The sequence below is a fragment of the Mustelus asterias genome, unplaced genomic scaffold (assembly GCF_964213995.1).
Source record: "Mustelus asterias unplaced genomic scaffold, sMusAst1.hap1.1 HAP1_SCAFFOLD_196, whole genome shotgun sequence".
In the NCBI taxonomy this organism is placed as follows: domain Eukaryota; kingdom Metazoa; phylum Chordata; class Chondrichthyes; order Carcharhiniformes; family Triakidae; genus Mustelus; species Mustelus asterias.
Window position 1 is genome coordinate 252,562 of NW_027590189.1, and position 19,867 is coordinate 272,428.

The 19,867-nt window shown below is 47.2% G+C and overlaps 3 protein-coding genes across 6 annotated transcripts in view; 2 read left to right on the top strand and 1 right to left on the bottom strand.

Moving 5' to 3' along the window:
• Positions 1–19,867, bottom strand: part of LOC144485501 (uncharacterized) — a 38,385-nt gene that overhangs the window by 9,217 nt on the left and 9,301 nt on the right. The gene's annotated exons all lie outside the window — the stretch shown is intronic.
• Positions 686–8,365, top strand: LOC144485507 (uncharacterized). Of its 2 annotated transcripts, none has more exons than XM_078203650.1 (2): positions 686–761; positions 5,497–8,365. In XM_078203650.1, the coding sequence occupies exon 2, from the start codon at positions 5,680–5,682 to the stop codon at positions 6,883–6,885; it is 1,206 nt and encodes a 401-aa protein (XP_078059776.1). In that variant the 5' UTR covers positions 686–761; positions 5,497–5,679; the 3' UTR covers positions 6,886–8,365. The 2 variants fall into 2 exon arrangements, with proteins under 2 accessions (XP_078059776.1, XP_078059777.1); XM_078203651.1 differs by having other exon boundaries at positions 696–860; positions 5,497–8,359.
• On the top strand, positions 11,574–16,787 carry LOC144485520 (uncharacterized). Of its 3 annotated transcripts, none has more exons than XM_078203663.1 (2): positions 11,574–11,674; positions 15,247–16,787. In XM_078203663.1, exon 2 carries the CDS (start codon positions 15,598–15,600, stop codon positions 16,102–16,104), a length of 507 nt encoding a protein of 168 aa, XP_078059789.1. In that variant the 5' UTR covers positions 11,574–11,674; positions 15,247–15,597; the 3' UTR covers positions 16,105–16,787. The 3 variants fall into 3 exon arrangements, with proteins under 3 accessions (XP_078059789.1, XP_078059790.1, XP_078059791.1); XM_078203664.1 differs by having other exon boundaries at positions 11,578–11,691; XM_078203665.1 differs by lacking the exon at positions 11,574–11,674 and adding an exon at positions 14,474–14,510.

The window sequence follows — 19,867 nt, forward strand, 5'->3', positions numbered from 1 at the left end:
TGCCAAATAAACCTGTTGGACTTTAACCTGGTGTTGTTAAAACTCTTACTGTGGATTCAGTTCTCCAGCTCCTGTCTGCAGACTGGCAATAAAACCAATGGGTCTTAGTGGGGGTGTTGGGGCCTCCAGCTGGTGTTTGTGAATCCTCCCCGCCCACCTCCCAGGGTTTCCTTCCTTCCCAGAGATCAGAGTCCTCATTGATTTGAGGCCAAAGTGTAACCTCTTATTTATTGTCCCCCTCCCCCATCCTCTGATGTGAACCATCCTCCAGTGGCTGAGCCAGGATGGGGCCGTTAACCTGGGCCTGTTCCCGGGAGGGAGGGAGGGAGGGAGAAGCCCCGCAGCTGCAAACCAGGGAGCTGACAATGATTCTGAAGGGTTTGCGGATCCACAAAGTGTTTCCAAATCCTCCCAGCCACCGCCTAACGCTGACTCCGCTTCTCCGGGACAAACAAGCGCCAAGGACAGCAAAGACACTGCGCATGCTCCACATCACAATGCCCGGGGACTGATTGACGGCAGCTCCGGACCAATCGGAAGAGGGGGCGGGGCTGGAGGACCGAACGGCAGCGGCTGGTCCTCCAACCAATCGGAGTGAATGAGGGGCAGACCTGAAACATGCGCAGCTCCGGACCAATCGGAAGAGTTCCCTGTTCCACGCATGGGAGAAGTGCGCATGCGCGGTAAGCAAAGGCGTTTGCAGCACGGGCAGTGCGGGTGACAGCGACTGGAGAGAACTTCCTGTGTCTCATCAGCAGCCGGTAAGGATGCAGAAACATAGAGGGAGCAATGGAACCGGCGGATGGACGTAGAGGGTTTCTAAATACCTGTTGAAGGCCTCAAACATCGAATATGAGCCCGTAGGTCCCGTGTTTGCAGCTTCAGGTCTTTTTCCCGAGACAAAGCTCAGGTTAACAGCCGCCATCTTGATTGAGCAGGGAGCAGAGCGCATGCGCTGGTGTTTTGGTGACGCAACCGTGAGGGGGCGGGTCTTTGTGTTTCTGCTCCCACCGGGTCCTAGTGCTCGGAAATATGACTAAATTTGAGCATCAGATTTTCAAACAGCTTCACCCACTCCCAGGCTGCACCTCACGTTTGCAGCCGAGAGAAGTTAATGGGTCATGTACATATTCAGTATGAGAGGTGGCATCCGGAATACTTACCTGAAGCGGTTACACGGCTTTTGTACTTGTTGGAGTTTAGAAGGTTGAGGAGGAATTTATTGAAACTTACGGGGTACGGCGTGGCCTGGACAGAGTGGACGTGGAGAGGATGTTTCCACAAGTAGATAAAACTAGAACCAGAGGGCATAACCTCAGACTAAAGGGATGTTCCTTTCAAACAGAGATGAGGAAGAATTTCTTCAGCCAGAGTCATTGAGGTTTACAGCATGGAAACAGGCCCTTCGGCCCAACTTGTCCATGCCGCCCTTTTTTTTAAAACCCCTGAAGCGAATCCCAATTGCCTACATTTGGCCCATATCCCTCTATTCCCATCGTACCCATGTAACTATCTAAATGCTTTTTAAAAGATACAATTGTACCCACAGCTTGTTCCAGACACTCACCACCCTCTGTGTGAACAAATTGCCCCTCTGGACACTTTTGTATCTCCCACCTTAAACCTGTGCCCTCTAGTTTTAGACTCCCCTACCTTTGGGAAAAGATATTGACTATCTACCTTTGGGAAAAGATATTGACTATGCCCCTCATTATTTTATAGACTTCTATAAGATCACCCCTCAGCCTCCTACGCTCCAGAGAAAAAAGTTCCAGTCCATTCAGCCTCTCCTTATACTCAATCCATCAAGTCCCGGTAGCATTCTACTAAATCTTTTCTGCACTCTTTCTAGTTTAATACTATCCTTTCTATAATAGGGTGACCAGAATTGCACACAGTATTCCAAGTGTGGCCTTACCAATGTCTTGTACAACTTCAACAAGACGTCCCAACTCCTGTATTCAATGTTCTGACCGATGAAACCAAGCATGCCGAATGCCTTCTTCACCACTCTGTCCACCTGTGACTCCACTTTGAAGGAGCTATGAACATGTACCCCTAGATCTCTTAGTTCTGTAACTCTCCCCAACGCCCTACCATTAACTGAGTAAGTCCTGTCCTGGTTCAATCTACCAAAATGCATCACTTCGCATTTGTCGAAATTAAATTCCATCTGCCATTCGTCAGCCCACTGGCCCACCAGAGAGTGGTGAATCTGTGGAACTCTTTGCCACAGAAGGCTGTGGAGGCCAGGTCATTGAGTGTCTTTAAGACAGAGATAGATAGGTTCTTGATTAATAAGTGGATCAGGGGTTATGGGTAAAAGGTAGGAGAATGGGGATGAGAAAAATATCAGCCCATGACTGAATGGTGAAGCAGCCTCGATGGGCCGAGTGGCCTAATTCTGCTCCTATGTCTTATGGCCTTTTGGTTACACTTCAGCCCCAAGCTCCTCATGTTTACATAGAAACATGCATAGAAAATAGAAGCGGAAGGAGGCCATTCAGCCCTTTGAACATTCCCTGCCATTCATTATGGTCATGGCTGATCCTCAAATTCAATACCCTTGTCCCACCCATCCCCCCATAATATCCCTTTTGCCCCAAGAGATATATATCTACTTTTGAGGAATGGAGATCCAAAGATTCACGACCCACTGTGTGAAAAATATCTAATCTCTGTCTCTATGCGCAACACTTGTTTAAACAGTGACCCCGAGATTCTCCCATAAGAGTAAACAACACTTCCAACAAGTTGTTGGAAGGTATTTTGAGAGACAGGATCTACAGGCATGTAGAGAGGCAAGGACTGATTAGAAACAGTCAGCATGGCTTTGGAGTGGAAAATCATGTCTCACAAATTTGATTGAGTTTTTTGAATGGGTAACCAAGAAGTTAGAAGAGGGCAGTGCAGTTAATGTTCTTTACATGGACTTTAGCAAGGCCTTTGACAAGGTATCAAATGGTAAGTTGTTGCATAAGGGTAATCTCACGGGATCCAGGATGAGGTAGCCAAATAGGTACAAAACTGGCTTGATGACAGAAGACGGGTGGTTGTAGATCGTTGTTTTTCAAACTGGAGGCCTGTGACCAGCCGTGTGCCTCAGTGATCGGTGTTGGGTCCACTGTTATTTGTCGTTTATATTCATGATGTGGATGAGAATTTAGTAGGCATGGTTAGTAAGTTTGCAGTATGGTTAGTAAGTTTGCAGATGACACCAGGATTGGTGGCATAGTGGACAGTGAAGAAGGTTACCTAGGATTGCATCGGGATCTTGATCAATTGGGCCAGTGGGCTGGTGAATGGCAGATGGAGTTTAATTTTGATAAATGCGAGGTGATGCATTTTGGTAGATTGAACCAGGACAGGACTTACTCAGTTAATGGTAGGGCATTGGGGAGAGTTACAGAACAAAGAGATCTAGGGGTACAGGTTCATAGGTAGAGTGGCGAAGAAGGCATTCGGCATGCTTGGTTTCATTGGTCAGAACATTAAATACAGGAGTTGGGACGTCTTGTTGAAGTTGTACAAGACTTGTGTCAGACCACACTTGGAATACTGTGTGCAGTTCTGGTCACCCTATTATAGAAAGGTTGTTATTAAACGAGAAAGAGTGCAGAAAAGATTTACGAGGATGCTACTGGGATTTGATGGTTATAAGGAGAGACTGGATAGACTGGGAATTTTTTTTCTGGAGCGCAGGAGGCATAGGGGTGATCCTATAGCGGTCTATAAAATAATGAGGGCCATAGATCAGCTAGATAGTCAATATCTTTTTGCAAAGGTAGGGGAGTCTAAAACTAGAGGGCATAGATTTCAGGTGAGAAGGGAGAGATACAAAGGGTCCAGAGGGGCAATATTTTCATACAGAGGGTGGGGAGTGTCTTGAGCAAACTGCCAGAGGTAGTAGTAGAGGCGGGTACAATTTTGTCTTTTGAAAAGCATTTAGATAGTTACACTGGTATGATGGGTATAGAGGGATATGGGCCAAATGCGGGCAATTGGGACTAGTTTCGGGGTTAAAAAAAGGGGCAGCATGGACAAGTTGGGCTGAAGGGCCTGTTTCCATGCTATAAACCTCGATGACTCCTCTCCACATCCAAGACCTTTCAGGATCTGAAAGGTTTAAATTAAGTTGCCTCTTACTCTTTTAAACTCGAGCAGAGACTGTCTCACTGCTCCTCATCAGACTATCCACCTATTCCAGGTGTTAGTCGACTAAACCTTCTATGAACTTCTAATGCATTTATATTTTTCCTTAAATAAGGAAATCGATAATGTAAACATTGCTCCAGATACAGACTCACCGTGTGCAACTGAAACATAACTTCCCTGCTTTTACTCCATTCCCCTCATAACAAATAATAGCTTTCTGAATTACTTGTACCTGGATTTTCTATCGTGATGGATTTTGGATATTTTTTGTTCCAGGGGGTTAGAAAGGGAGGATTTACACACCACAAGCTCAAACCAAGAGAAAATGTTGTCTCTTCTGATACGGGCTTTCTGAATGGGATAAGTAGGTAGATGTGAATGGAATGTTTCCACTTGTTGGTTTTTCCATGACTGGGAACCATGAACAGACAACAAATAAATCAGACAGGAAAATAGGAGATGTTTCTTTCTTCAGACAGTTGTTAGAATTTGGAACTCACTGCGACTGGAAGTGGTTGACACAAATACTTTAGATGCTTTCAAAAGGAAAATATATGAGCTTATGAGAGAAAAGGGATTGGAAAAATCAAGTGAAAAGCTGAGATGTGGTGATCAGAATGAGAGGAGACTCATGTGGAGTATAAACTCCAGTACAGACTCGATAAACCGAATGGCCTGTTTGTGTATTGTCACAGACAGAACAAACAATTCTCCTTCCCTGTTCAAAGACAATAACAATCAGCTCCTAATGATCCGAGTGACTGTCAGATCTCAACGTGATGTTTGGTTTGTGTTTTCTTGCTGTAAATCCTCCTTTCCAATATCCTGCAAAGGGAATTTACAAAAGTCATCACTGTCAGTCCAGGATAGATATATTCATAGAATTCCACAGCTCGGAAGGAGGCTATTTGGCCCATCAAGTCAACTCTCCGACAGAGCATCCCACCAAGGCCCCAACAACATAACCCAACTTATTTACCCCACTAATCTCCCTAACCTACACACCCTGGGGGGAAAATGGATAATTTAGCATGGCCAGTCCACCTAACCTGAATATCTTTGGACTGTGGGAGAAAACCGGAGCACCTGGAGGAAACCCACGCAAACAAGTGGAGAATATGCAAACTCCACACAGCAGCGCTCCGAAAGCAAGTGGCGTTTGCTACCAAATAAACCTGTTGGACTTTAACCTGGTGTTGTTAAACTCCTTACTGTGTAAACTCTACACAGACAGGTAACCACGGCCGGAATCAAACCCAGGTCCCTGGTGCTGTGAGGCAGGAGGACTAACCACTGTGCCACCGTGCCAGCGACGTAATTCTTTGTAAACTTATTTTGCAGGAAATAGAAGAGGAGGATTTGCAGTCTGGACAATCAAATCTCACGTCAGACAGAGTCAATCAATTCATTGGGATTTGAAGGTTTGTGCATCTGAAGGGATTTAATTGACCATCTCAGTTGGAAACTGGTGAGAATCTGTTTCCTTGCTCCTCCTGTGGGGAGGGATTGATACAGCTGGAAAACATGCTGACACGACAGCGAACTCGCAATAGTGAGAGTTCATTCACCTGCTCCGTGTGTGGGAAAAAATTCATGTGTTCGTCCAACCTGCTGGCTCACCAACTCGATCACATTATTCAGAAGCCTCTTCAAAGCTCTGACTCTGGGCAAAGCATTGAAACCTCTGAGGAACAGGCCCAACACCAGCTCCTTCACACTGACGAGAGACCGTTCAGCTGCTCCCACTGCGGGAAGAGGTTCAGCCAGTCCTCCCGCCTTGCAGAGCACCAGCTCCTTCACACACACGAGAGACCGTTCAGCTGCTCTCACTGTGGAGAGTCATTCAGCGACTCAGTGCATCTCACTGAGCACCAACAAGTTCACACCAAGGACAGGCCATTCAGCTGCTCCCAGTGTGGGAAGAGATTCACTCAGTCCTCCCACTGCACCGTTCACCAACAGATTCATTTTCAGAAGAGACATTTTAAATGCTTTAAATGTGAGAAGACCTTCAAAAGAAGGATTAGTCTGCTGAGACACCAGGGCACTCACACTGGGGAGAGGCCATACGTTTGCCCTATGTGTGGGAAAGCATTTACTTGTTTGCAGCATCTGCTGAGTCACCGGCCTATTCACACCGGGGAGAGGGGATTCATTTGCTCCGTGTGTGGGAAGGCTTTCACGGAGTCATCCAGCCTCCGGAGACACCGCCGCATTCACACAGGGGAGAAGCCGTTCTCCTGCTCCATTTGTGGCAAAGGATTTGCTCAGTTTTCCTCCTGCAATCAACACCAACACATTCACTCTGATAAGAGACCTTTTCAATGCTCAGAATGCAATAAGACCTTTAAAAGAAGTGATGATCTGCTGAAACACAATCGCATTCACACCGGGGAGAGGCCGTTCCTGTGCTCTGTGTGTGGAAAGGGATTCGCTCAGTCGTCTGGCCTGCTGAGACACCAACGCATTCACACCGGGGAGAAGCCGTTCACCTGCTCTGTGTGTGGGAAGGGATTCACTGATTCATCCTATATGCTGAAACACCAGCGAGCTCACACTGCGACAGAACCGTTCACCTGCTCCCTGTGTGGGAAGGGATTCACTGATCCATCCCGCCTGCAGAGACACCAGCGAGTTCACACTGGGGCAAAACCTTTCAACTGCTCCATGTGTGGGAAGGGATTTAATCAGTATTACAGCCTGCTGAAACATAGACGACTTCATGTGTGACCGGCAAAGTTGGATTCTGTTGTTTCTGCGCCCTGAGATAAACAATAACAATTGGATGAATAGGGGAGGCAGCGGCACAGTGGAATTATCACTGGATTCAGGGTAAGGCTCTGGGGACCCAGGTTCAAATCACAGTCGATGGTGAAATTTGTATTCAATTAAAATCTTCAATTAAAAGTCTAATGACAAACCTCAACCTTTAATCAATTGTCGTAAAAACCCATTTGATTCAGTAACGCCCTTTAGAAAAGGAAACCTGCCGTCCTTACTTGGTCAGGCCTACATGTGACTCCAGACCAGCAATGTGGTTGACTCTCAAATGCCCTCTGAAATGGAGGGCAGTTAGGGATGGGAAAGAAATGCTGGCCCAGCAAGTGACGCCTACATTCCGTAAAAATGAACTTTAAAAAGTTCCTCAGTATCTCAGTAACCTCCTCCAGCCCCACAACACTCTGTGTAAATACAAGTTGTTGATGATTATGCCCTGAGATCGATAACGTGAACCTGATTCCCCTCGTCCGCCAACACAGCAACTTCTTCACAAAAAGTAAAGCACATGGGATTGGGGCTGTTGTACTGAGATGGGTAGAAAACTGATTGGCAGACAGGAAACAAAGAGTAGGATTAAACGGGTCTTTTTCCAACTGGCAGGCAGTGACTATTTGGGTAACGCAGGATCAGTGCTGGGGCCTCGGTTACTCACCTGCCATGGGTCTTGTTTTTTTCCCCCTGTTTATTATGCATCATTTTTAAATTGTTGCTTCCTAAGAATCTAATTTAAAACCATGGATAAGCTCAAACCACTTTGGGAAAATCTGTGACTCTCTGATCAAGAATCTTCCTGACCACTGCATACCATTCTGGTCACCGTATTATTAAAAAATATCCCTATCCAGGCACTGGAAAGGGTGCAGAGAAGATTTTAATGATGAGATTTTAATGTAGAAGGCAGCTCACCACCACCTTCTCAAGGGCAATCAGGGATTAGCCATAAATGCTGGCCAAGCCAGCAATGCCCACATCCCATAAATGATTTTCAAAACGTGTGTGGTTTTTTTATCAGGAAAGGATTGACAGGCTAGTTCTTCTTTCTTGAGAAATGAAGGCTGAGGGGTAACCTGAGCAGAGGTCCTCAAATTTATAAAATGCTTAGATACAGAAATAGTGTTTCCTCTTGTGGGGAAGAGCAAAAAGTAAAGTTTATTTATTAGTCACAAGTAGGCTTAGATTAACACTGCAGTGAAGTTACTGGGAAACTGGAGACAATCAACATAAAACAGTCACTGAGAAATTCAATCGGAAATCCAGGATAAATTTCTCTTCACAAAGAGTGGCGAGAATATGGAAATCACAGCTACAGGGAGTGAAATGAACAGTGTAGATGCCTTTCAGGGGAATCTCAACAAGTACTTATGTATGATTTTATAGTTCATTCAGGATTTATTTCAAAAAGACTAAAAACAATAAAGTGACAGGAGATAATTTGCAGGGTGTGAGACTCTGTGTGTGTGAGGGTGTCTGTGAGTCCGTGTGTTGCTTTTCATTTGTGTCACAGAAACCTTCCTCTTTCTGAGCAGACAATCTGGCCCCTGAATGATGTGAATTGTACAACTCAGAGATTCTCCATTCAGAATGACCATGTGCTGTGTAAAACCTGACATCTCCACAACCAGACGCCACTTCTCCTGGAACACCGTGAAGTGACTACAATTTTCGAGATTGATTTCTTTGCTCTCACATATTTTCTCAGTTCATAAATTCCATCACGACCTTTAAACACACCGATGGTCTCCACTTTAAATACTTCCCTCAGTCTTACCAACATATAGCAATTGGATTGCTGCTATTACAGGAATCCATTCTGAAATTCTGTAAATCTGATTCCCACCAAACACCAACCCATATCCCCATCTGAGTTCCAGATTTTAATGAGATTTCTCAAAACACAGGCAGCCTGGCAGCACAGTGGTCAGCATTGCTGCCTCACAGCGCCAGGAACCTAGGTTCAATTCGTGCCTCAGCTGACTGTGTGGAGTCTGCACATTTTCCCTGTGCCTCTTTTAGGGCAAACCAAATAAACAAACTCAAATTAACTCAGGGACAAAGTAAAAGGGGCAGCTCCCCAAAAGGAGGGGGAACAGCCCGAACGGAAACAAAGTGCAAAGGAAACTTAAAACATCAAATCAAAATGTGATTATCGGGGTCTATAATGCACCCCAGCTCCTGCGGTGCCCAATGGCCGCGGAAGGCGTCAACTGCGCCCGTGGACACCGCATGCTCCCTCTCCAGGGACATCCGGCCACGAACGTACCCGCGGTAGAGGGGCAGACAGTCAGGATGGACGGCCCCCTCGATCGCCTGCTGCCTGGACCTGTTAATGGCGCCTTTCACCAGGCCCAGGAGCAGGTTCACGAAGAGGTCGCCATCCCGACCCTCCCCTCTCCGCACCGGGTGTCCGTAGATCAGGAACATGGGACTGAAGTGCAAACAAAACATAAATAAAAGATTCTTCAGGAAAACAAAAAGGGAGTGCAGCCTAAGACACAAAACGTAGACGTGGTCCACGGACTCCACAAGGCCACAGAAAGGGCAAACTTGAGAGCCCGTGAAACGTACGGTTGTGTGGAACTGCTGCATGCATCACCCTCCATCCCAGGTCCCCAAGATAATTGAGGGAGATCCCTCCGTAGAGGTCCCTCCACTGGGGATCTTGGCCGCCCGGCGGCAAGGCCCGCCAAGGTGTATCCGGGCGACAGGCGAGGAGGCGGTAGTGGAAGGTGTGCAGCAGCAGCCCGCACAGGAAACGCCTCCGCGCAGTGGAAAAAGGCACGGAGGACATTTCCGTGATGCAGCACATCCTGTTCCGGGAGGGGGGGCATAGGCTTTGGGCCAATGTGGAATTCTGTCTGAACAGGGGAATGCTCAGGCGGGATCCCACCGCACGCCTGCGCCGCCTCGAGACCATGTGCACATTCGGGGCCGAGCACAACCGTCCTAAGATCTTGGATGGCTTTGGCCGTGTGCCAAACGGGCACCCCCGCACACTCAGCCAGCATGTGGGGGTTCATCCAGCCTGCTCCTCTGCCATCCAGCACATCCCCGATCCTGGTCCCTCCGGCGTCCACAGCCCTCCTCTCCGCCAGCCACCTGAAGTTATACAGCTGGAGGAGCGGATTCCTGAGCAGCGGCTCTCGCACGACAGCCGCTACTCCTGACGGGGGAGAGCTGCGTCACGAGGCAAGCGTGTTCCAGACAGTGAGGAGGTCCTAGTAAAAGACAGGCAACTCCTGCAGGGCGGTCGAAACGTCCCAGATTTATATGCAGGAGCTGCACGTCATAATTCAGGCCGTGCAACTGATGGAAGAAATACGTCGCCATGGCACACCATCGTGAAGAAGACTCAACGTAAAGGTACCTCTGCAGGGTCTGAAGGCGGAAGGTCGCCACCTGTGTGACTGCCCTCCGCAAGCGGGAGATGCAGAACTGCGGCAGAGATCCAGTGCAGTCGGTTGTCCCAGAAGAACCGCAGGAGGGTTTTCTGGAGATTGGTGACAAAGCCAGGGGGAGGGGTCAAAGGGACCAGCCGGTATCACAGCATGGAGGCGAGCAACTGGTTTATGACGAGAACTCGCGCCCCGGAGGACAGCACTCGGAGCAGTCCTGTCCAGCGATTCAGGTGGGCGGAGACCTTGGCCTCCAGCTCCCGCCAGTTCATCGGCCAGGATTCTTTGGCGGGGCAGAGATGGGCCCCCAAGCAGAGGCGGTTGGTCCTGCTACAGGTGAAAGGCCTGAGCTCCTCCGGAAGGGGGTCCATCTCCCATGGACCGACCTACATTCTCCCTGTATCTGTGTGGGTTACCTCCAGGTACTCTTGTTTCCTCCCACACTCCAAAAATGTGCAGATTAGATTGATTGGCCATGCTAAATTGGCCCTTAGTGTCGGGGATTAGCAGGATATCTACATGGGTGGACTGGGTGGGATCACTGTTGGTATAAACTCAATGGCCTCCTGCACTGTAGGGATTCTAAACCGTCTGTACTATCATTACATTAGATCCAATACTGTATTCACTAACACACTGCAGCTTGACTCTTATTATTGGAACAAACACTGTGTTTGTCACACTCAGAGTCAGTCAATCCAAAGTAAATCAAGCCAATCCATGACGAAGGGTCATCCAGACTTGAAGAGTTGTCTGGAATCCCTCTCCACAGTTGCTGTCAGACCTGCTGAGGTTTTGCAGCATTTTCTGATTTGAAGTCAGTGCTTTGCTGTGTTGTCTCTGTGCTCCATCTCCACTCTGATTGTATTGGAGCCTGTGTGTGTCATTGTTACACTCAGAGTAAGTCAGTGCTTTGCTGTGTTGTCTCTGTGCTCCATCCCCACTCTGATTGTATTGGAGCCTGTGTGTGTCATTGTTACACTCAGAGTAAGTCAGTGCTTTGCTGTGTTGTCTCTGTGCTCCATCCCCACTCTGATTGTATTGGAGCCTGTGTGTGTCATTGTTACACTGAGACTCTGTCACTGTGATTATTGGACAAACAGCAAGTCACCGTCACAATGCCCGGCTGATTGACGGCAGCGCGGACCAATGGGAAGAGGGGGCAGTGCTGGAGGACCGATCTGGAGCGGTCGGTCCTCCAACCAATAGGAGCGAACGAGGGGCGGGGCCAACTTTAACTCGAGCATGCGCAGTGTGAGTAATGGCGATGGAAAACGGCGTTTGTTTTGGGCTCGGAAATCTGTTAGAGGTGATTGGCGGTACGGAGAGAGCAATGGATCGCCCGGGTGGGTGGAAACGCTGCGTAAGCATGTTGTGTAAGCCGCAAACCGCGGAAGAGAGCTTCCCGGACCCAGTTTGTACCGAGCAGGGCTGCAGCTCCTCATGTTCGTCCGGGGTTAACGTTTGCCATCTTTATTGGGGGCAATATGCAGCAGTGCGCATGTGCAAGTTTGTGGAGGGCAATGTTGTCAATGAGTGGGAGGAGCTTGTTCCCCAGTGTTCAGAATAGAGACAACTTGTCCATCAAACTGCATCAACCCTTTGAGTCCCAATGTCTTATTGATGAGACAGAGCGGTGACAGAGAAGGAAAAAGAAAGGGAAATAAAAACAGAAAATGCTGGAAAATCTCTGCAGATCTGATAGCATAGAACATTACAGCGCAGTACAGGCCCTTCAGCCCTCAATGTTGCGCTGACCTGTGAAACCAATCCAAAGCCCATCTAACCTACACTATTCCAATATCATCCATATGTTTATCCAATGACCATTTAAATGCCCTTAATGTTGGTGAGTCCACTACTGCTGTAGGCAGGGCATTCCACGCCCTTACTACTCTCTGAGTGAAGAACCTACCTCTGACATCTGTCCTATATCTATCACCCCTCAACTTAAAGCTATGACCCCTCGTGCTAGATATCACCATCCGAGGAAAAAGGCTCTCACTGTCCACCCTATCTAATCCTCTGATCATCTTGTACGCTTCTATTAAGTCACCTCTTAACCTTCTTCTCTCTAACGAAAAATTACACTGTAGATAAGTAAGCCCCACCAACTTTCCCAGAAGACTAAGGAAATTTGGCATGTCCGCTATGACTCTCACCAACCTTTACGGCTCCCGGGTCAAGGTCAGGGTAGGAGGATAAACATTCTCTCCACCTCCGTGTCTTTTTCTACCGCGCGGAGGCGTCTCCTGTGCGGGCTGCTGCTGCACACCTTCCACTACCGCCTCCTCGCCTGTCGCCCAGATACACCTTGGCGGGCCTTGTTTCCGTAGAGGTCCTCTACGGAGGGATTGCCCCAATTACATCGGGGACCTGGGGTGAAGGGTGATGCATGCAGCAGTTCCGCACAACCGTAGGATTCACTGGTTCACGGGCTATGAAGCTTGCCCCTTCTGTGGCCTTGTGGAGTCCGTGGACCATGTCTATGTTTTGTGTCTTAGGTTGCACTCTCTTTTTGTTGGGGTCGGGATGGCGACCTCCTCGTGAACCTGCTCCTGGGATTGGCGAAACGCGCCATTTACATGTCCAGGCACCGGGCGATCGAGGGGGCCGTCCATCCTGACTGTTTTCCCCTCTACTGCAGCTACGTTCGCGGCCGGGTGCCCCTGGAGAGGGAGCATGCGGTGTCCACGGGCGCGATTGACGCCTTCCGTGCCCGTTGGGCACTGCAGGGGTTGGGGTGCGTTATTGACCCTAATAATCACATTTTAATTTGATGTTTTTAAGTTTCCTTTGTACTTTGACCCTAATAATCACATTTTAATTTGATGTTTTTAAGTTTCCTTTGTACTTTGATTTTTGTTCGGGCTGTTCCTCCTCCTTTTGGGGAGCTGCCCCTTTTACTTTGTCCTGATTTAACTTGAGTTTGTTTATTTGTTTTGACCTAAAAGAGGGCAACATCTGTGAGTAAAACACTTTCTTTTCTCCCCCTTTCCATTTCTTTTCTCATTCTGGGGGAAATTGGGGACTTGCAGCAACTGAAGGGAAAGGAAGTGAATCCAGGGAGGCTGCAGACTCTGGAAAGGTTGGCCCAGGTCTCTCTCTCTCTCTCTTGAAGACATTGATATAGAAACATAGAAGGTAGAAGCAGGAGGAGGCCATTTGGCCCTTCGAGCCTGCTCCGCCATTCATTACAACCATGGCTGATCATCCAACTCAATAGCCTAATCCTGCTTTTTCCCCATAACCTGTGATCCCATTTGCCCCAAGTGCTATATCCAGCCGCCTCTTGAATACATTCAATGTTTTGGCATCAACTACTTCCTGTGGTAATAAATTCCACAGGGTGACCTCTCTTTGGGTGAAGAAATGTCTCCTCACCTCCGTCCTAAATGGTCTGCCCTGAATCCTCAGACTGTGACCCCCGGTTCTGGACTCCATCAGGAACATCCTCCCTGCATCTATCCTGTCTCGACCTGTTAGAATTTTATAAGTCTCTATGAGATTCCCCCTCATTCATATGAACTCCAACAAAAACAATCCGAACCTAGTCAATCACTCCTCCTACATCAGTCCTGTGATTCCCTGAATCAGCCTGGTGAACATCCTTTGCTCCCTCAGCTTGACACATTTATTTGTCTGGCGAAAAGGATGGTCTTTTTCATCATGTTCATAATTAAAGGGCAGCTTTCCCCAGGAGATGGCTGACATTTAAGTGGTACAGTACATTAATATAGGACAGAGATATGTCTACCCAGATTAGATATATTATTTATGTTTCTGTAAAAAAATACATTCATTATTATTTCTTGCATTGTAATATAAGGCTGTAGCGATGTTATACATTTCCAGTCATAAAATGATTACAGCACAGAAGGAATCCATTTGGCAACTCGAGTCCATGCTGACTCTCTGTATAACATTCCAGTCCCATTCCCACTCGATATCCCCGTTCTCCTGAAAGTTTATTTCCTTCAAGTGCCCATCCACTTTCATTTGTAAATAGAATCCATAGATATGGATGGAGATTTACAACTTTTTGGGAATGTAATATGAAAGAATGTTCCAGAGAAACTAGAAATGTCTGCTCTGAATTTCTATCCTATACTGACTGTGATGACTTTTGCAAACTCATTTCACAGGATATTGAACGAGGAATCGCAGGCAAAAATCTCAACCGTCACATCTGGACAGAGTCATATTTGTTGGGATCTGAATATCTTGTAATATGGAACTGTAGCTACGTTATATATTTCCAGACATCCCTTCCCTCAGAGGGTTGTGAGGTTTTGGATTTCTCTTCCACAGGGACCAGTGGAGGCTGAGGATCATTGAATATATTCCAGTTAGACAGATCTTTGACTGACAAGGGTGTCAAGAGTTATGGGGAACAGACAAGAAGATGGAGCAAAAGCTAAGATGTGAGGGGATTTCTTCACTCAAGGATGTGGTGAAGATTTGGAATTCTCAACCCCTGAGGACAGTGAAGCCTCAGTCATCAACTATTTTCAAGAGAGAGATTGATTGGTTTCTGGATATTGAGGAGATCAAGGGATATGGGTTTAGTGTGGGGAGAATGATGCTGAGGTAGATGAACGAATTATCTCATTGAATAGTTTAAAAGGCTCGATGAGCCAAATGGCCGACTGCAGCTCCTATTTGTTATGGTCTCAGTGTCCAGGACAGGAAGCAGTGAGCACGGATCTGTCAATCAGCCTCAATCAGCACCTTCAGGAGAATTGGGAGGGTGAATATTAGATACAGCAGAGTGAGAATGGAGGGAGAGTGTGTGGGATGGAGATTTACAGCTTTTTGGGACTGAAATAGGAAAGAATGTTCCATAGAAACTAGAATTGTCTGTTCTGAATTTCTATCCTGTACTGACAGTGATGACTTTTATAAACTTGTTTTACAGGATATTGAAAGAGGAATCACAGGCCGAAATCTCAAACGTCACGTCTAGACGTGACAGAGTCATATTCCATGGGAGCTGAATATCATCGGACTTTGAATCTCGAAGGAGAAATGATTGTCCGGTCTGTTGAATTGAAAAGATTTCAAACATCAGTGTGACGGGAAAAGCACCAACACACTGCCACACTCGAGTGAGAGTGTTCCAGTGCACTGACTAAAGAGCTTTAACCAGTCACACAGCCTGAATAAATATCACACCATTCACAGCAGGGAGAGTCTGTACACGTGTTCTGTGTGTGGACGAGGCGTCAACTGATTGTCCACCCAAGGGAGAGGCAAGGACACCTGCACCATGGAGAAACCATGGAAATGTGGGGACTGTGGGAAGAGATACAGAGCCCCCTCTCTGCTGGAAGCTCATCGGCGCAGCCACACTGGGGAGAGGCCATTCACCTGCTCTCAGTGTGGGGAGGGATTCACTCACTCATCCAACATGAAGAGACACCAGCGAGTTCACACTGGGGAGAGACCATTCACCTGCTCTCAGTGTGGGAAGGGATTCGCTTGTTCATCCACCCTGCGGAAACACCAACGAGTTCACACTGGGGAGAGGCCCTTTACCTGCTCTCGATGTGGGGAGGGATTCACTCAGTCATCCCACCTGCAGAGACACCAGCGATTTCATACTGGGGAGAGGCCATTCACCTGCTCTCAGTGTAGGAAGGGATTCTGTGATTCATCCAGCCTGCTGACACACCAGCGAATTCACATTGGGGAGAGGCCGTTCACGTGCTCTGTGTGTGAGAAGAGATTCAGTCTTTTATCCCAGCTGCTGAGACACCAACGGGTTCACGAGTGATTCCAGGGGTTGGATTCTGCTGTTATTGTTTCTGCTCTCAGTTACATCCAGGACTGCATTTTGTTCATTCTCACAGTTGGTCAATGGGGAGGGTCAGAGGGTTTCTTTCTGCTGGACTGGCCGGTCTCACAACATTGCCTCCTGTGGGCTGATGCTCTTTGAGTCTTGTTGCGAATACATGGTTTCAAATTTCACAAGGATCACAGAGTGACAGGGTGTTAGGAAGTTAAGAGTCACTATTTCTGTTTGAAACCCCCCAGATGCCCATCCAATTCCCTTTGTAATTGTTTATTGACTCCACTTCCTCCACCCTCATAGGCAGCGAGTTCCAGGTCATTACCATTCGCTGCATCAAAATATTCTTCCTCACTTCCCCCCCTGCATCTCTGACCCAAAACCATAAATCTGTGTCCCCCTCATCCTTGTCCCGTCGGCTAATGGGAACAGCTTTTCTTTGTCCACCTTGTCTAAACCTGTCAGAATCTTGTCCACCTCTATCAAATCTCCCTTCAACCTCCTTTGCTCCAAGAGGAACAACTCCAGCCTGACATCGACAATAAAGAACAAACTAACAGAATATGTTAATACCTGAAATCAAATGGGAATGTTTAATTTCTGTTTTAAGTTATTGTGAATATATTGTCCTGGACAATAAAGGAATTGGAATAACTCAACTTGGGTGTGGGTGAATGGAATATATCAATCTGATATCCACCTACAGTCTCGTGAAAGACTGGAATGTGTAGCTGGAAATCCCTCCCTAACAGCACTGTGGGTGTACCTACACCTCAGGCATTGTAGCAGTTCAGGAAGGCAGTGTTGGGGTTGACCACGGCCGAGGCAGCTACATACAGCCACATATTCTGTTATAATTGAAGGACTGTAGATTGAATGTAAGGCATTATGGGACTGGATTATCTTGACCACATTCCTGTGACTGCTCAGTTTCTGCAATCACGGACCATTAAAGCTGCTTAGCAGGGCCCCAACAGAGGACCTGGTGAGAATATTTACTCAGAATGAGTTAAAATTAACTGGGGCAGCACGGTGGCACAGTGGTTACCAGTGCTGCATCACAGCGCCAGGGGCCCGGGTTCGATTTCCAGCTTAGATCACTGTGTGGAGTTTGCACGTTCTCCCCATGTCTGTGTAGGTTTCCTCCGGGTGCTCCGGTTTCCTCCCACAGTCCAAAGAAGTGCAGGTTAAGTGCATTGGGCATGCTAAGTTGCCTCTTAGTGTCAGGGGGACTAGCTGGGGTAAATGCATGGGGTTATGGAGATAGGGTCAGTGGGATTGTGGTTGGTGCAGACTTGATGGGCCGAATGGCCTACTTCTGCACTATAGAGATTCAATCAGATTATTGCAGGACCGGCTGGTGTTCAGTGGCTGAGAAACCTGGAATCTGTGAAAAAGGGGTCTGACGAATCAACAAACGGGGGGAGGTTAAGACGTTAAGAAGCGTTTTCAGGTGTGTTTAAATTATTTTATCATAAATGTGTGATAAGAACTGTGAGGGACTTGTGACCTGATAGTCGGTGAAGTGATGGTACACTCCAAGTAGCACTGGACTGAAAAGCAGATCTCAGAGAGTAGATTCCAATGATTATAATCTTACCCAAGCATGGCCAGTGACAAATCAGAGCTCAAGTGGGGACCGGGCTGGTCTCTTACCTGCCATTTGGAAACTAAGAACAAGAAACTTATCGATTAAAATGATTAGAGAATAGAGCCAATCTTTCGAGTCTGGATGACACTTCATAAGAGCTCTTATAAAGGGTCATCCAGACTCGAAACATTGGCTCTATTCTCTCTCCGCAGATACTGTCAGACCTGCTGAGATTTTCCAGCATTTTCTGTTATTTTTAAGATTCCAGTATCTGCAGTATTTTATGATAAAATGATTAGTTCTGATTGGAATCCCCACGACCCTCCCGCAAAACAGAGGGAGTGGTGGCAGAAGGAGAAAAAGGATAAGGATGATAAAGTCAGGGTTCTGATTCCCGAGCCCATGTCGAATAAACAAAATAGGTGGATCAGTTTATAAAGAACAGAAGTTACCATCCCTGACAAAAACTGATCAAATTAAAGTAAATAGGTTGAGGAATATAACAAAAAAAATTAATAGATGAAGTTTAAAATCATTTGTTTTGTTTTAAACTTGTGTAAAGTGATGTAATTGTGTGCCAAGTTTTTGCTGCTCACTTCCCACCCCTTTAGGTTCTGTAGAAAAGTTAACCCTTTCAGCAGACAGTTCATTTGTTTTTAAATCGGAATCATAGAATCTGAATAATATAATCATAATAATATAATATATCATATAATCAAGACTGGAATATTATCGACCTTTGACTCTAGAAGGAGAAATGTTTCCATGTTCTTTCTGCTTCAAAAGATTTTAAACATCAGTGTGGCTGGAAAAACCCCGAGACACAAACACACCCTCGAGTGAGAGTGTTCCAGTGCACTGAGTGTGGAAAGAGCTTTCACCAGTTACACAGCCTGAAAAAATATAACAGCATTCACAGCGGGAGAGACTGTTCTGTGTGAGATTTAACTGATTGTTTAACTTGTAGAGTCACAAGGACACCTGCACCATGGAGAAACTGTGGGGACTATGGGAAGGGATTCAAAGTCCCATCTGATCTGGAAACTCATCGACGCAGTCACACTGGGGAGAGACTGTTCACCTGCTATGTGTGTGCGAAGGGATTCAGTCACTCATCCATCCTGCAGAGACACCAGCGAGTTCACACCGGGGAGAAACCAGGTTAGGTGGATTGGCCACGCTAAATTGCACCTTAGTGTCAGGGGGACCAGCTAAGGTAAATGCATGGGGTTATGGGGATAGGGCCTGGGTGGGATTGTGGTCTGTGCAGAGTCAATGGGCCGAATGGCCTCCTTCTGCACCGTCGGGATTCTATGATTCCTAACACCCGGTCACTCTGTGATCCTTGTGAAATTTAAAACCAGGTATTCGCAACCTGCTCGCAGTGTGGGAAGGGATTCACTCAGTTATCCAACCTGCGGACACACCAGCGAGTTCACACTGGGGAGAGGCCCTTTACCTGCTCTCAGTGTGGGAAGGGATTCAGAGCTTCATTTGCCCTGCTGAGACACCAACGCGTTCATGAGTGATATTCGGGGTTGGATTCTGCTGTTATTGTTTCTGCTCTCAATTACATCCAGGACTGCGCTTTGTTCATTCTCACAGTTGGTCAATGGGGAGGGTCGGAGGGTTTCTTTTTGCTGGACTGGCCGGTCTCATGACTTTGCCTCCAGTGCACTGATACCCTCTGAGTCTTGTTGCGAATACCTGGTTTTAAATTTCACACGGGTCACAGAGTGACAGGGTGTTAGGAATCATAGAATCCCGACGGTGCAGAAGGAGGCCATTTGGCCCATTGACTGCACAGACCACAATCCCACCCAGGCCCTATCCCCATAACCCCATGCATTTACCTTAGCTGGTCCCCCTAACACTAAGGGGCAATTTATCATGGCCAATCCACCTAACCTGCACATCTTTGGACTGTGGGAGGAAACCAGAGCACCCGGAGGAAACACATGCAGACACGATGAGAATGTGCAAACTCCACACACAAGTGACCCAAGCCGGGAATCGAGCCCAGGCTGGAAGTTAAGAGGTATTTAGTCAGCATTTCTGTTTGAAAGCCCCCCAAATGCTCATCCAATTTCCTTTGTAATTGTTTATTGTCTCCACTTCCTCCACCCTCGTAGGCAGCGAGTTCCAGGTCATTACCAT

Excerpts from the sequence above, each read along its gene's own strand:
- LOC144485507 (XM_078203650.1), top strand. The coding sequence starts at position 5,680 with ATGCTGACACGACAGCGAACTCGCAATAGTGAGAGTTCATTCACCTGC.
- LOC144485520 (XM_078203663.1), top strand. The coding sequence starts at position 15,598 with ATGGAGAAACCATGGAAATGTGGGGACTGTGGGAAGAGATACAGAGCC.